Genomic DNA, 16,422 nt, shown 5'->3' on the forward strand with positions numbered 1-16,422 from the left:
CAATTACAGGCCAGTCAATTTAACATCGGTAGTGGGGAAACTTTTAGAAACAATAATCCGGGAGAAAATTAACAGCCACTTGGACAAGCATGGACTAATAAAAGAGAGCCAGCACAGATTTGTTAAAGGCAAATCGTGTTTGACTAACTTAATTGAGTTTTTTGATGAGGTAACAGAGCGGGTGAATGAGGGCAGTGCGGTTGATGTTGTGAATATGGACTTTCAAAAGGCGTTTGTTAAAGTACCACATACTGGGCTTGTTAGCAAAATTGAAGCCCATGGGATAAAAGGGGCAGGAGCAGCATGGATACAAAATTAGCTAAGGGATAGAAAACAGAGAGTTGTGGTGAATGGCTGTTTTTTGGACTGGAGGGAGGTATACAGTGGTGTTCCCCAAGGTTCTGTACTAGGACCACTGCTGTTTGTGATATATATTAATGACTTGGACTTGGGTGTACAGGGCACTATTTTAAAATTTGCACATGACACGAAAGTTGGAAGTGTAGTAAACAGTGAGGAAGATAGTAATAGACTTCAAGAGGACTTAGATAGGCTGGTGGATTTCAAATGCACTGCCTGATAGGGTGGTGGTGGTGACACAAGGCAGATGGAATTCAATGCAGAAAAATGTGTGGTGATACATTTTGGCAGGAAGAATGAGGAGAGACAATTCAAGCTAAATTTTACAATTTTAAAGGGGGGGCAAGAACAGAGAGACCTGGGGGTGTTTGAGCACAAATCTTTGAAGGTGGCAGGACAGGTTAAGAAAGCAGTTAATAAAGCATATGGAATCCTGGGCTTTATAAATAGAGGCATAGAGTACAAAAGCCAGGAAGTTATGCTAAACCTATATAAAATACTAGTTCGACCCCAGCTGGAGGATTGTGTCCAATTCTGGGCACCACACTTTAGGAAGAATGTGAAGGCTTTGGAGAGGGTACAGAAGAGATTTACTAGAATGGTTCCAGGGATGATGGGTTAGAGTTATGTGGGTAGACTGGAGAAACTGGGTTTTTTCTCCTTGGAGCAGAGAAGTTCTAAGAGAAGATTTGATAGAGGTGTATAAAATCATGAAGGGTTTAGATAGAGTAAATAAAGATAAACTGTTTCCAATGGTTGAAGGGCCAATAATGAGAGGGCACAGATTTAAGGTGATTGGCAAAAGAACCAAAGGCGACATGAGGAAAAACTTTTTTACACAACGAGTGGTTAGGATTTGGAATGCACTGCCTGATAGGGTGGTGGATACAGATTCAATAGTAGCCTTCAAAAGGGAATCGGATAGATACTTGAAGATGAAAAAGTTGCAAGCCCATATGGGGAAAGGTAATGGAACTAACTGGCTTGCTCTTTGAATGAGCCAGCACAGATTCGTTGGGCCGAATGGTCTCCTTCTGTGATGTACTGTTCTATGATTCATTAAATTTTGGGTTCAAGTCAAACTATTTCTTGAAGTTTTACTCAAGGTAGGATGAGACCATTTAAACATAAAATTGAAATTTTTTTACAAGGGAGATAAATACTGTTAAAATGCATTGTAAAATTACACAACAAAAATATGTATTTTTTCAGAATAGTTAAGTCCCTATACTCAGTTTTGATTTGATTGTGAATATCTTGTATTTTACAATTTAAATTCACGTATAAACATGCAGAGTCACGGTGGGTAACAGTGAACTGCACCCAGGCAGCCTTAGCCACAGGTGCTATGGGATATGGGATTGTGATATTCGGTACAAATGAAGCATCTGTGTTATTGGCGCTACTTCCAACTGCATTGACCATTTGAACATTGCCACACTCTACCTTGAAGAGTCACCATGTTACACAATATGCCCTTTATCACAGACCACAGAGCCTCGCACACTCTCTGAACCTTGTGGTCACTCATGGTGCATCAGACTTCAAGATTCTTAAATTGTGCAATGTAACTTATAGTACTGGACCAATGAGGTAAAAAGCAAAATATCAGGGAGCCAGATGTCACGTACTGATAAGAGAAACACAACAATCTTCGAGAGCAATTATATGTCATGCTCTCTACGTCAATGTACCTGGTGCCACTGACTGCTCGGAACTGCTAATACCACCATTGGTTACAATCAGGGACAAGTGCACAGTTTGATTCAGATGTTCATTTTCCAAATTTCCTCTCCTGAAGGTGTGGATTCTTCTCGAGTGGGTACATTTTTTTTTCCCCCACTGGTGCCAGCTGCCCTCCGGCACCTTGCCCGTGTGGCCATTCTTCACATGGCAGTCAATATCGCTGGCTATTTAACTGTGGGGGACATCGTGAGTTGAGCTTGATCCTGCTCTCGCCTGATATTCAGCAGGAGGGGGTTGGGTGTCACTGCATTGCAAGCATGAGCAAAATCCCTGATCATCTCTCCCCATCTCCCCAGCGCGGGGATGCTGAGCTCAGCTGTTACAGTCCGACTGCTGGCCTGGCTCGAAGACACTTGCTTTTCAATTGCGTTAACTTTGGGCCTCCCACTATTGGGGTACGATTATGTTACCACTTTCATTTCAATGGGAAGCAGCCTTGGGAACCCAAAGGCAGCAGAACTCAGGAGACCAATGAGCACACTCAAGTTCTGAGGTGGGGGCACCCTTCCTGGGGGCCAGCTTGTGTTTGCCTAGAGTGCAGTATAACCCCTGCCTCAAATAAGTTTGCAAACGTAAACATTAAAATGGTCAGGTTTTACTCGACTTAGTATCTCTGTATTAACATACACTCTCTGTCCACATCAAGATGATTCTTTTACACTTTCAACAATCAACCATAGTTCAGGAAACATATCAGAAGGGAAAGATTTACCTTTCTGTCTCCCCAACAATAGAATCCCCTGCTCGCTGCAACAACAAAAGATGGAGAGAGAAAAAAAGCTGTGTTAAAGTCTTTACCAGAAATGAAACAAACCCCATTTCCCATCATAAAACATTCAGGGAGTGTGTCTGACATACCGGAAATGTGAGGTCATAAACTACTGCAGGTATGAACATCATTTACTGCAGATAAGCAAGCTGAAACAGCGTAACAATGTGATAAATACTCGCCCGCCACATCTACAGGCTCAGTTTACCTTCCTGCCAGTGCTGATGTGACCTACTGACAATGGTCTTGATCTATTTTTAGTCAGAAGTTAGTGTAATGGAGGATTGTGGGGTCTCCCCACCCACAATCTTGTTTTTCAAACTTGTGGCACACCTAGAGTTCAGATTCTTACCCTTTCAGTACAAGATTCACAGCAGCAGATGTGAGAGTTATAGAAGGAAAGGGTGGAACTAAAAGAAAATGTACAAATAAATGCCCAGTTTATTCATTCAGAAGAGTTGTCTGGTTTCCCTGATAGTTTCTCTATCTCCTCTGTGTAGAGGAGAGCTATTCATTCTCTCTTGTTGACACTATAAGCTCTCCCTCTCCAGTCTTGCAGAAATAAATTTCCAATTAACTTACCCAATGGAACAATTTCCTGCTCGTCTGATTGACTAAACTGACTCCTGGAGGAGTCTACCTAGCCTGATTTCTTGGTGAGAAAAATGTCTTTGTTCTGACCTCCTTGTGACTTTTATTTACCTTGGGGGTGATATTACCAATGGGGAGCTTTTGGAAGCGGGACTCCCACTTGTCGGGTTTCAAGTCCCGCCTCCATCAACTTCTGGCCAACCCACGCTATTTTCCCTTGATTGACCTCATTAAGCCCACCCAGCAGGCTTAGCAGGCCAATTAAGGAAAAGCTGGTTGCAGAGAATGTCAACGTATGGCGTTTCATCTGTCAAAAATTTTTGACAGATGAATTGTCATAGTTTAACAGCTCTGTGAAGCTGTCAAACACTGACATTCTATGTTGTTTAATGGGTCCTTGTATTCAAGACCTCGTCCAACAGCTTTCTTTTGCAGAAATGAGATGGTTGTTGCATTGGAGAATGCAACGGCCATCTGTCATCTCTGCTGCGGTGGTGCGAGACTCTCCGCATACACATCGACTGAAGCCTGCAGGAAGAAGCAAAGGTAAGTATACTTTTACTAACACTTTGCACTTACCTCAGATACTCACCTCTGCACTCTTGCACCCATCATTTACCTTCACAGCGCACTTTTGCACCCCGCCGACCCACTACTCGCCTCGCTGACCTGGTGGGTTTGGAGCCTTCGGGAAGCCCGCACTTGTGAGGGAAAAAAGGGGATAATCCTATTTTCTGCCTGTTAACTACCTGTTAACAGGCAGTTAATAGGCTTTAATCCCTTCCCGCCTCCAAGGAGATGGGAACTGGCGCGGAATGGCTACCCGCCTCCTGGGAAGATGGCATGGAGGCGGGTTGGGGGCTGGTTGGGCACCTGCCCCCAAATTCTGCCATTTTCCCGGCAGTCTTGCCTCCATACCCGCTTCCCCAGGGCTGGCAAAATCGCCCCCCTTATGTTCAATCCAGGAATGCTTTGTGTAAGAATTTGCCTTTAACCAAGAAAAAATGGAAAGCTAACTAAATTGCTACTAGTTACAGGCACAAAGCATGCAAGCTGTGAGCTAACAAGATAATTAAAACCAACATAACTAAACTTATGTAAATGCAAGGTCTTTTTTTAACTAAACAAACTGATAGAGAAGTATGTTCCATAACACATGGAAGAGTGGACAAAGAATATTTCCTAGGAGACATGCAAGGGATCCAAAGGACGGACTACACGTCCCTTTCAGATTTGCGAGGAGGAAGAAATACTAGATAAAGTCTGGAAATCACTATTTATTGGAACACAAGGGAGTAAATGAATGAGGAAAAGGGGAAAACAAGACAGACTGCAACCTTCTCAGGCTGGTTGAATCCTCACTATAATTGGATGACATTTTTAAAAAGGCCATGTGACCTCTAGGGTACAAAAGGGTCCTTCATCAGTAAATTTGACATTTGTACTTGTGATTGGCACTAGTTCCAGATTAGAGCCTGGAAATTACTGTGAGTCAGGTTCCCAGTGCTTGTAGCCAAATACTCCTCCACCATTTTAAAGGAGACATTAACCCACTCATTTTAAATAGGTTAACCGCCTCCTGTTAAAATAGTGGATAGAACAATTGAGCATTTGTATGGTAACAGTAGTTTCTGGGCTATTAATGTGCTCATTGTAACCTATTATACAAGAATGTATGAAAAAGTCAAGGACAGGCAAAGGGTCATTTGACCTGTCAAAGCTCAGTTCTCTTAACAGAATCGTATGACTAATTCCAGGATCTCACACTCCCAGTGGAGAGCCATGCTCTTGGGGACCGAGGATTGGAGGATCAGGGCTGCAGCATAGTCTTATCTCAACCCACCCTCCCTTTGAGCATGACCTCTCTGGCTGGGAGCGCAGGATCGTGCTGTAAGATTGTCTGTATGTGATATCTCAGTGCAAGCTATAATTTTGGCTTTAACAAGTTTGCAATAATTGTCATACATTTTGCGTTATTCAGATGAGTCCGAGACCCCGTCTTCCTGATCAATTACCCATCTATCACTGTTAATGTTTGTACAACAGTATAAAGATGAGAAAGGGCAACGAAATATCATGCATTAAATATTATATATATATCAAGCAACAGTGAGTAAAGTTCTTTATGCAGTTGCGATAAACACAATAATTCTGGATTCTTAAAACACTGTACACTATGTGGTAAAGTACCAATTCAAAAAGGTGAATTCAGCACAATTATTTTCAGATGTAATTTCCCAATTTTCAAATTATCTGTTAAAGGCAGATAAAAGTCATCCATCGTTCCTCTGAAAAGCTATGAGAGTTTTAATTCAGTTTGCCTGCTAAGCCCAGCTTTTAGCAGTACAGATCTACCTCAATGCAGCCCTCAGACTTTTTCTGTAAGGGTTGGCCACACCCTTATAAATAACCATATCATTTTCACCTCTCAACTTGAAACTTGTACTGGTTTCCAAATAACAGTTTAGACAACAAAAGATTAATCTCTTCGGCCCTGAAATTATGTCAGGAGATGTTAGCATAAATATTCATCTCCACTGTTTTAATGGATGCTATTTCAAACAAGTTAAGATTGATGAGGGAGGGATTTTAAACACATTCCTACCAGAGAGTGCACTGGTGTTGTTTTAATGGTCTTCAAGAATTAGTTCTTCTACGAGAGATTTCGGTGTAGTTTTTTTTAATTTGGTGCTTTAATAACACATTTCCTGATAACAAATAACCCCATAATGTATTGTTATGGGGTTATTTGTTATCAGGAAATGTGTTATTAAAGCTGCATTTGTGAATACATGATGCTGGAATAGAGCACAGAGCTAATTAGGCCACAAATATGTGATTGGTTCAAAGCCTGTATTTCAGCATAAAAGCTGCTCAATATTCCTACACTAACCCTATCAACAGATCAGTCACTGAATGTTTCCTTTTAGAAACACACACAAATATCCCGTAAATTTAATACCGTTCTTAGATTGTAGAACAACAGAAGGTCACAGCACAGAATGAGGCCAATCGTTCCAGCATGCCTGTGCGGCTCTTTGCTGCACCAATCCAAAACTAATCCTACTGCCCTGAGCTCTCCCCAAAGCCCCATTAACTTCCTCTGATTCAAATACTTATTCATTTTCCCTGTGTTGGTATCTGTAGGGGCTCCTGAGAAGTGTGTCAGTATCTGCGGGGGGCTCCTGGGAGTGTGTCAGTATCTGCAGTGGGTCTCCAGAACTGGGTCAGTATCTGCAAGAGGCCCTGGAAATGTATCAATATTTGCAGAGGTTTTTAAGAGTGTGGCAATATGTTCAGGGGTTCTCCACACAGAGAAAAAAATTGAATACTACTGTACTACAGCCTTAACAATGAAAGGCGGAGTATTGACAGAGGTTTGTCAGACAGTGGCTGCTTTGGTACTTCTCATTTTGGATTAATACTCAGCGCAGATGAGTTAAAGAGGAAGATTCCAGTCACCTGACACACCCACATTGACTGGTGTGTAAGATTCTTGATGAAGGCACTTCAAAAGATAAAACTGCTTTTATCTACTTGCTTATTATGTATTACCACATCTATTTGTAAACCGGAACACAAATGCAGTGGGCGTTAAGGTTGCTCCCCATGCATTTTTGGTTGCCTTCACGGAATGGGACACATTTCTCAGGCAGAGTGCCCTCAATTTCACTTGGTGGAGTATCTTCATACCTCTGACCATCTCTCTCGATTTCTCTGCATATGTTGCAGTAAGGTATCCCTCCCCCCAACATTGTCACCACACACACATATTAAGATCTGTAATCTGCATTAGGAACATAGAACAGGATTAGGCCATTCAGCCCCTCGAGCCTGTTCTGCAATTAGATCATGGCTGATCTGTATTTTAGCTCCATCTACCTACCTTGGTTCCATATCCCTTCATACCCTTTGCCTAACAAAAATCTATCAACCTCAGTTTTTAAATTTTCAGTTGACTTATCATCAGCAGCATTTTTGGGGGAGAGAGTTCCAGATTTCCACTACCCTTTGTGTGAACAGGTTTACAAAAGGAATTTAAAAATAAAAAACATTAGAATGTCTTTCTCGACCATGGTCCCATCTGAGGGGAGAATCCCATCATGGCCTTGGTTCATTTCATTTTTAGAAATGTCTAACTGTTGCTATTGTGTCATCACTACACCATTACAATAGTGTTCTGACCAGCATCTATCTGCAGCCCTAAGTCTGCAATAAATATATATTTAATTGATGTACCATAATCGTTCATTACAATGTCTTCAATCCCTCCATAGAGGCTGAGTATGAAACCCAATAGTACTGTGGTACAAAGCTAATCTCATGATTAATAACAGGCATGGTCTTCTGGGTGGGATAGTGAGGACAAAAAAAAAATCTGGCGTCACTGAGGTGAAGCTAGACATTGTGATGGGATGGGGGGATGGGGGACGGAGATTGGAGGTATCTACATAAGGGTGAATTTGATGGGCCGAATGGCCTCCTTCACCTGCGCTTATCCTTGTGATCCTTTGTGGCCGCGCAGCTGTCTGGGGGTTCCGCGCAGCCGTCTGGGGGTCCCGCGCAGCTGTCTGGGGGTCCTGCGCAGCCCAGGACCAGCTTTTCAAATGGGGGAGAAATTTTGAATGGGCCACGCAGCCTGTTAAAGGTGACAGCGCACCCAAAAAAAATTAGGAGGCACATTGGCTGCAACGATTTTGTTTTGTTAATTTAATTGTTTTTAAAAAGCAGTTTAAACCTGTTTAGTCTGCTGTAACAAAAGTTAGATAACATACACACTAAAGGGCGCATGTGAGGATGCGTTGGTCTGAGGCAAGAATAGGCAAATTAATAAACTTCACATCAACGGGCAGATTCTGCACAGCTGTGCAGCTCACACTTGATTACCTGCTCTAGATATGAATTATTCATTTTTAATTTGCCTCCATTCTCATATGCTGGAGTTATGTCAGGGTACAATGCCTTACACAGGTAAACAGCTGAGCTATGACACTCAGGGTGCACAAATTTTAGAAAATAATGGCCCATTCCGACGACTGAAGGGAAGATTCCATCTGCGCAAAATTAAATGGATGAAAAGTCATTTGTGCTGCAAAGTGGGAATGTTGATCTCTGCGTCAGAATTTCTGCCCTGGCTCAAAGCTGCACTGTGGAATTGCTCATTTTAGCGCCCTCGTGCCTGAAATCCACTGGTAGCGCCCCAAGAGGGAGGCGGGGTGCTACTGGAAGTGCCCCGCCTCCCTCTTGGGGCACTGTGAGTGAATATCACGTGCTATGTGCCACGGTACAGCAGGCCATCCTCCCCTTATTAAAGCAACGCAACCAGGGTCCCAGCTGAGCCACTAGGGATCGGAGTGCCGGCAAAAGAGCCCGGCACTCAAGAGAAGTGCCGGGCTCACGGAGTGTAGCTGGCTCCCCGTGGGGGGGGGGGCTACACAGGAGGCCGGGGACAGCAATGGGGGCAGGTGCTGGCAGGCAGCCAGCAACAAAAATGGCTGCCCGGCACCTCCCCTTTAATTAGCGCCGCCCTGGCCGCAGGTAGGCCCCCCTGAGCCTGTCAGACATAGCATCCGGCGGTAAGTCGGGGGCGCTACCGAAGATCGCAGTCGGGGCGCGAGCAGGGAGCTGCGCACGCTGATGACGCCATCGCCGGAGACGCAGCGCCACGTGGCACTAACGGTTACCGCCGCGTGCTAACCTCCCGCTGAATTTCGCAGGAGGCGTTGGCGGCGCCGTGCCTAGGCGCTAGTGGCTTTGCCTCTTAGGGCGTTAACGGGAGGCGCAAATCAACCAAATTTTTCCCCCTTTCTCCTATCCCTATGCCTAACAGAATTGGAAACCTGACAGAAGAAATCTTCCCCCTTGCATGTGAAAAAAGAACCGGGTTATTTAATGCCCGTTTTTACTGAACTTCTATTTATATATGTACTTATATTAGAACACCCACAGGCAGGAACTGAAACCACCCCTTGTATTGAGTGGAATTTATGACGGCGCAGATCAAAACCCTCCAAATGCAAAGGTTACGCTTGGTGTGCTTTCCACTAAAACCAGTTTAAGCAAGGTAAGCAGAATTAGTTCTTTCTTAACTCACCCACCTTGCTTTATAATTAATAATAATTCAACTTTATTGTCATTGTACAATGCACAAGTACATGAACAACGAAATGTGATCTTGCAAGCTCCCATGAGTCCAGTACAAATAACATTAACATTAAACGTAAATAGCACCGTCCTGGGAGAAGCAAAGCCGCTGCGTCCGTGCGCGCCGCCATTCCATTTCCACATTTCCTCCTGTCCGACAATCTTCAGCCCAACGCCCGGGCCTGCTCACCAGCCGCCCCTCCCGGGGCTCCTTCCGTGACCTTCCTGTCCTTTCACATCCTTCTCATCATTAGATCAGTTAGAAGTGTCATTAAGTTTCATGGGGAAACTTGAAGGTGGCGGTAATAGAAATGTCACTTTATTTACAGCTATAACGCATCCAACTCATATCAACTGATCTGAAGTTTAGAATTAAAGATGAAATAAAATGTGAGCAGTCGGTGCATCAAAAATAGGAATTTTGTCTTGAATTTTTTCAAATAGTTAAGTGTTTAAAACAGACACTGCTCTCTTTGCTAGATACAAAATGGAAGACAAGAGATTGTGGCTAGAAATTGGATCATGGGATATTGGTCCACTGGCCTCATTAGTACTGGCAAGCTGCAGGCACCAATTGCGGGAGAGTGTGATTGGCTAATTTTCTCACAAGGTACTGTGCTGCTTAATATTTTTGCCTATGTATTTTTGCTTCTGTGCATTAATTTATTTGTAAATCTATTCCAAACATTAGTTTAACTTATAAGCTTTCAAACCAGGGTCTCCAAAAAAATTGGGGGTGGGGTGGGGGGTGTCCATAGAAGGATGCTGGGTGAACCAAGGGTCATTGATTTCTGTTCATCTGTTAGCTCCCAGTCTAGCAATGCCTCGATTTTAAAATTCTCATCCTCATAGAAACATAGGAGATAGGAGCAGGAGTAGGCCATTCGGCCCCTCGAGCCTGCTCCGCCATTCAATGAGATCATGGCTGATCATCCAAATTCAGTACCCTGTTCCTGCCTTCTCTACATATCTCTTGATCCCTTTAGCCTTAAGAAATATATCCAACTCCTTCTTGAATATATTTAATGAATTGGCCTCTACTGCCTTCTTTGGTAAAGAAATTCCTCCTCATCTCTGTCCTAAATGGCTTACCCCTTATCCTTAGACTGTGACCCCTGGTTCTGGACTCCCCGAACATCGGGAACATCCTTCCAGCATCTAGTCTGTCTAGTCCTGTTAGAATTTTATAAGTTTCGATGAGATCCCCTCTCATTCTTCTAAACTTCAGCGAGTACAAGCCCAATTGACCCAATCTCTCCTCATACGTCATTCCAGGTATCAGCCTGGTTAATCTTCGCGGCAGTCCTTCCATGGCAAGAACATCCTTCCTCAGATAAGGCGACCAAAACTACACACAATACTCAAGATGTGGTCTCACCAAGGCCCTGTACAACTGCAGCAAGACATTGTTGTTCCTGTACTCAAACCCTCTTGCTACGAAGGCCAACATACCATTTGCCTTCTTAACCGCCTGCTGCACCTGCATGCTTACTTTCAGCGACTGGTGCACAAGGACGCCCAGGTCTCATTGCACTTCCCCTTCTCCCAATCTATTGCCATTCAGATAATAATCTGCCTTCCTGTTTTTGACACCAAAGTGGATAACCTCACATTTATCCACGTTATATTGCATCTGCCATGCTTCTGCCCAATCACCCAACCTGTCCAAATCATACTGGAGTTTCTCGGCATCCTCCTCACAGCACACACGCCCATCCAGCTTTGTGCCGTCTGCAAACTTGGAGACATTACATCTAGTTCCCTCGTCCAGATCATTAATATATATATTGTGAATAGCTGGGGTCCAACAACCAATCCCTGCGGTACCCCACTAGTCACTGCCTGCCACTCGGAAAAAGAGTCGTTTATGCCACCTCTTTGCTTTCTGTCTGCCAACCAGTTCTCTATCCAAGTCAATACCTTGCCCCCAATCCCATGTGCCTTAAGTTTACACTCTAATCTCTTATGCGGGACCTTATTGAAAGCCTTTTGAAAGTCCAAATACACCACATCCACTGGTTCTCCCTTATCTATTTTACCAGTTACATCCTCAAAAAATTCCAGTAGATTAGTCAAGCATGATTTACCTTTCGTAAATCCATGTTGACTTTGTCCGATTTGGTCACTTTTTTCCAAGTGCTCTGCTATTACATCCTTTATAATGGACTCTAGCATTTTCCCCACTACCGAGGTCAGGCTTACTGGTCTGTAATTCCCCGTTTTCTCTCTACCACCCTTTTTGAATAGTGGGGTAACATTAGCTTCCCGCCAATCCATGGGTACTGTTCCAGAGTCTATCGAATTTTGGAAGATGACCAGCAATGCGTCTACTATTTCTAGGGCCACTTCCATAATTACCCTAGGATGTAGATTATCAGGCCCTGGAGATTTATCGGCCTTCAATCCCATCAATTTCCCTAACACCATTTCCCTAGAAATACTGATTTCTATCAGTTCCTCCCTTTCATTAGTCCCTATGTTCCCCGACAGCTTTGGGAGGTTATTTGTGTCCTCCTTTGTGAAGACAGAACCAAAGTATGAATTTAATTGGTCTGCCATTTCTTTGTTCCCCATTATAAAATCCCCTGATTCTGACTGCAAGGGGCCTATGCTTGACTTCACCAATCTTTTTCTCTTCACATATCTATAAAAGCTTTTACAGTCAGTTTTTATGTTCCCTGGAAGCTTACTCTCATACTCTATTTTCCCCCTCTTAATTAATCCCTTTGTCCTCCTTTGTTGAATCCTAAACTGCTCCCAAACCTCAGGTTTACTGCTTTTTCTCGTGTTTGAATTCCTCCATGACCTGGCTCCCTCCCTATCTCAGTAACCTCCTCTAGCCCTACAACCCTCCGAGAACTCTGCTTGCCTCCAACTCTCGCCCCTTGTGCATCCTCCACTTCCTCTACCCAATCTTTGGCGGCCGTGCCTTCAGTCGTTTAGGCCCTAGGCTCTGGAATTCCTTCCTTAAACTGCTTTGCCTAGCCACCTCTCACTCCTCCTTTAAGACGCTCCTTAAAACCTACCTCTTTGACCAAGCTCTCAGTCACCTGTCCTAATGTCTCCTTCTTTGGCTACATGTCAATCTTTGGCTACATGTCAATCTTTGGCTGATTACGCACCTGTGAAGTGCCTTGGAACATTTTACTACGTTAAAGGTGGTTTTTAATACAAGTTGTTGTTAATGCAGCCATGGCCACGAAAATAGCTGTGGAAAGCGGAGACTTCAGAGTTAGCAGCCTTATGGCTGAATCTCACAAGGGAAGAGCCGATCTGTGACACTGGAGCATAATTGCTTGTGGATAAAGTGCTGGCTCGCCTGCAGTTAATCTTTGGGTCGGCAGGTTAGACAAGCCACCGAGACCTGCCAACTGTGAGCATGGAAAGAGGGGTTACACTGAGCAAGTGCTGTGTACAAATCAGGGGGGCACTGAAAGAGATCAAGAAGAAATTTGCTGATATCAAGAAAATCACCCAAGCCAGTGTGTTTAATTTAAAGTCATGACCAGCACTGGTTTACATCACATACAGGCATTCTTCTTATGTAGCCACCAGGCTTAGAAAAATTGTGTAGTTATGGGTATTACTGACAAATATGGAGTGCTTTTAGGAAGAGAAAAATCAATGATAAAATTAGGCAAGGGCAGCTAAACTGTGACTACTACTATGCTTTGTGCAGAATTATAAATTCTGTGAGAAGTTAACAGCCACTTGCCCAATGCAGCAGACATGTGACTAAACATAAAGTGTAACATGTATAAATGCCACCTTGTCATCAACACGCTTGTCAAAGGTGGACCGCACTCTAGCATTGGTGACGGCTGTTTCAGGGAGAAACCCCTGCACCTATGGGAGGGGATCATTCTGGAATTCATCAGACCAGTAGTGTTTAGCAGAGCGTAGGGTGATGTGAAAGGCTCAGGGGAACACCCATCACAAAGAGCTATCTGTTTATCTAGCAATAGTGTATGAAATGAGGATGGTAGGTGTAGAAACCCTTCAAATGCTGCAGCGCTCCTTTTACATCAATAGTACTGCAATATCTGCTTACTTCTTCCCTTGTACTCTCTTTGCAGATGAAGAGAGTGGTTTAAGCAGCTGGGATGGATGAGCCCCCATACACAGTATTTCCCTTAGTCCCAGCAACTTCCCTAACTTCCCTAACAGGAGCGCTCTTCATCCTGTGATGGTAGCATTGCATAAGACTGGGAGAATGCATCCAGCGCAGGTTTTGAAGAGGCCAGCAGGTTCATTGCAGAGGTCCATGTTCCCTGCTACCACTCTGTGTTGCCTGATGATGGAGACATCAATACAGATGCCTTGGAACGGAGGATGCTGGAGCTTATGGACATGGAACGGTCACCTGGCTCCATGAAGCACAGTATGAATGAACATCTAAGTGCTGTGCAGAGATGCAGAAGTCCGCCACTGTAGCCAACTGGATAGAAACATGGGTCATGAGTTTTTCCAAAAGCATGACAAAATTGATTCCTCAATCTCCAATAGCACAACTATAGGATGGGTAAGATTAGGGCCTGCATACTGTTGGTCTGCAAGTGTTGGGTGTCAGAGTGCTGTCAAGGTAGGCTTCGACTCTTGGAAAGAGTGAAGACCTTCGGGGGAAATGCTGGAACAGTTGCAAAGGCCCTTCCTAGCAGACGCCCAAGTACTGTCCGACCCCTTGTCCTCAGGTTTAGCGAGCAGTGCCCAGGCACAGGATGTCACAGCCTGGTACTCCTGTGCAGCCACACAGTTCTGACCCACCTCCCAGTATGCACAGCTCCACTTCCGTGGAAGGAGGAACATCGTGATTCCTAGTTAGTTTGTGGACTAGTGCCAGACTCTCAGGGTGGTTTGCACCAGAGAGGTACAAGGTCTACTTTATCTGGCAGCCCTTAGGTTGCAATACATTTGGCAGTGTCTGAGGGTAACCCCAGTGCTTGGAAGGCTATTGAGGCAGAGGTAGAGGGCGAGCTCGGGGAACACCTGGTAAAAGGTGAGCACACCCACTTTACATATAATGTGGGATCATTCAGAAGGGCCGCAATGGTTGTTTCCAGCCTATATGTTTCTATGTTCCTTTATGCTCTTGGTGTCCCACCTCAGCGCACACACTATAATCTGCACTCCCCTTATGGTCACCATGTATGATACACTACGTCCTTGTTTCATGGGATCAGAGTTTGGCATGTTTTGGCCCTTACACACAGTAAGGTGCTTAGCAATTTTCAAGCAAGTAGGGAAGGATGGAATCAGCATCAACCCACAGTGAACGTTGTCTTGGCAGCCATCAGCTGGAATAAAGGACCACGTCTCTGGTGTAAGCCGCAAGACAGTATCATCACTGCAATGGGCAAGTAGTCTAAGATTTCAGCAAAACCAGTATTGGGGTTCAGCCGAGGAAAGTGCAATTATCTACCGACATCGCTGGATGTCTCCCAGTTAAGTTTCGTCCAATGCAGATTCATGTGCCACTTGCCACTGCTTACTCCGTTTCCCCTGTCTCTGCCAGTTACAGTGGGCATGAGCCAAATAATTCAGCGGACAACTTAGCCGCTGATTTCTGTATTTTGTATTTCTTGATTTACTAGCTCAGTTATGATGCTGAGCTCATCCTCCCTGCTTTCTTGTAGGTTGCCAACGATCTTGCTGTATGTCAGGGCCAAAACATGGAGGCAAATAAAAAATACGTTTTCTGCAATGATAACTGTTTTGCTTTGCATGGATGACAGAGTCTTTTGGGAATTAGGACAGTTAGTCACTGAGGAGGATGAGGGGATCAGTGTTTGTAGGAGGTGCCCCACACACTAAAGTTTGATTAGGCTAGCCTGTAGAAAGGGGTCTAATGTTTTGATCTTTTTCATCGTCCAGATTTACAGAAGAACGCGGTGGCCACGTGTTCCCCAGAAAGTAATTTATGTGATCAGGATTCAGTGTTAGACCTGGGCCTGGGCTAATTCAAATACAGCAGAGAAGAAAGACAAATGGTCATAGGATTCCTGCTTCTGGAAACAGTTAGCAAGCTGTTGACATGAGATAAAGCTGTGGGGAAATAGGCTAGACTGTAACAGTTGGCACACGATCCTTTCACTTCTAAAAACCCAAGTTTGAATCTGGGCCAAATTGACAGAATGAAAGTCTCTTTACAGATTGTAAGGTGCTGGACTGAGACGACTACCTGCTGACAGTGAAGTGGGACCAGTATACAAAAGTTATACTGTTGGCTCCGTGTCATTCTCTGGCCAGGCAAAATGGAGTTCTGCACATGCAGGAGCAGAGCCCCACTCAACGGCTTCTCAATGCCAGTTGGACTATAGTGCTAGAAGAGAACTTATTGTCTAATTGGCTGTCTGCTAATGTTAAAGCAGTGACTTTTAGAAAGGTCCCAAGTAGTCCATTGTAGTTAAGTAAGAATTGGAATACTGCCCATGTCTCATAAGGTAGTTATCCATTTATAAAGAATATACATGGTCACTGTCATCAAACTGCACATTATAGAGTACAATTTATGAAGCTTCTCCCTTGATGCAGGGCCTTGCTCGGTGGGAGTACTAAAATCAGCGTGACCCAATTACAACTTTCCCGGTTTTCTGGTCTTTCCAAAATCGGGAGCACTGCAAATTGCAGTCCACCGATCGGGAGCACTGCAAATTGCAGTCCACCACGCCCTGTTCTCCAATTGGCACTCCTGTTGAAACTCTGCAGCAGAAGCAGAGCTTTGCAAAATGTACCCTTATATCCAACTGTAAACCAGGCGCTCTAACACTGCTTGAAATATTGGGCAGCAATGACCTGGTATATTCATCCACAGG

The 16,422-nt window shown here is 44.2% G+C and overlaps 1 protein-coding gene across 3 annotated transcripts in view; it reads right to left on the bottom strand.

The window, feature by feature from the left end:
• LOC147124941 (connector enhancer of kinase suppressor of ras 2) overlaps nt 1-16,422 on the bottom strand; it is a 1,271,510-nt gene that overhangs the window by 174,458 nt on the left and 1,080,630 nt on the right. For all 3 annotated transcript variants that reach the window (XM_085995047.1, XM_085995029.1, XM_085995038.1), the window contains one exon: nt 2,819-2,853. In XM_085995047.1, coding sequence (XP_085851173.1) covers nt 2,819-2,853 — 35 coding nt within the window. The remainder of the gene's footprint in view (nt 1-2,818; nt 2,854-16,422) is intronic.

Source organism: Somniosus microcephalus, chromosome 1 (genome assembly GCF_052327205.1).
Source record: "Somniosus microcephalus isolate GS21.2 chromosome 1, FLI_Smic_1.0, whole genome shotgun sequence".
Classification (NCBI taxonomy): Eukaryota; Metazoa; Chordata; class Chondrichthyes; order Squaliformes; family Somniosidae; genus Somniosus; species Somniosus microcephalus.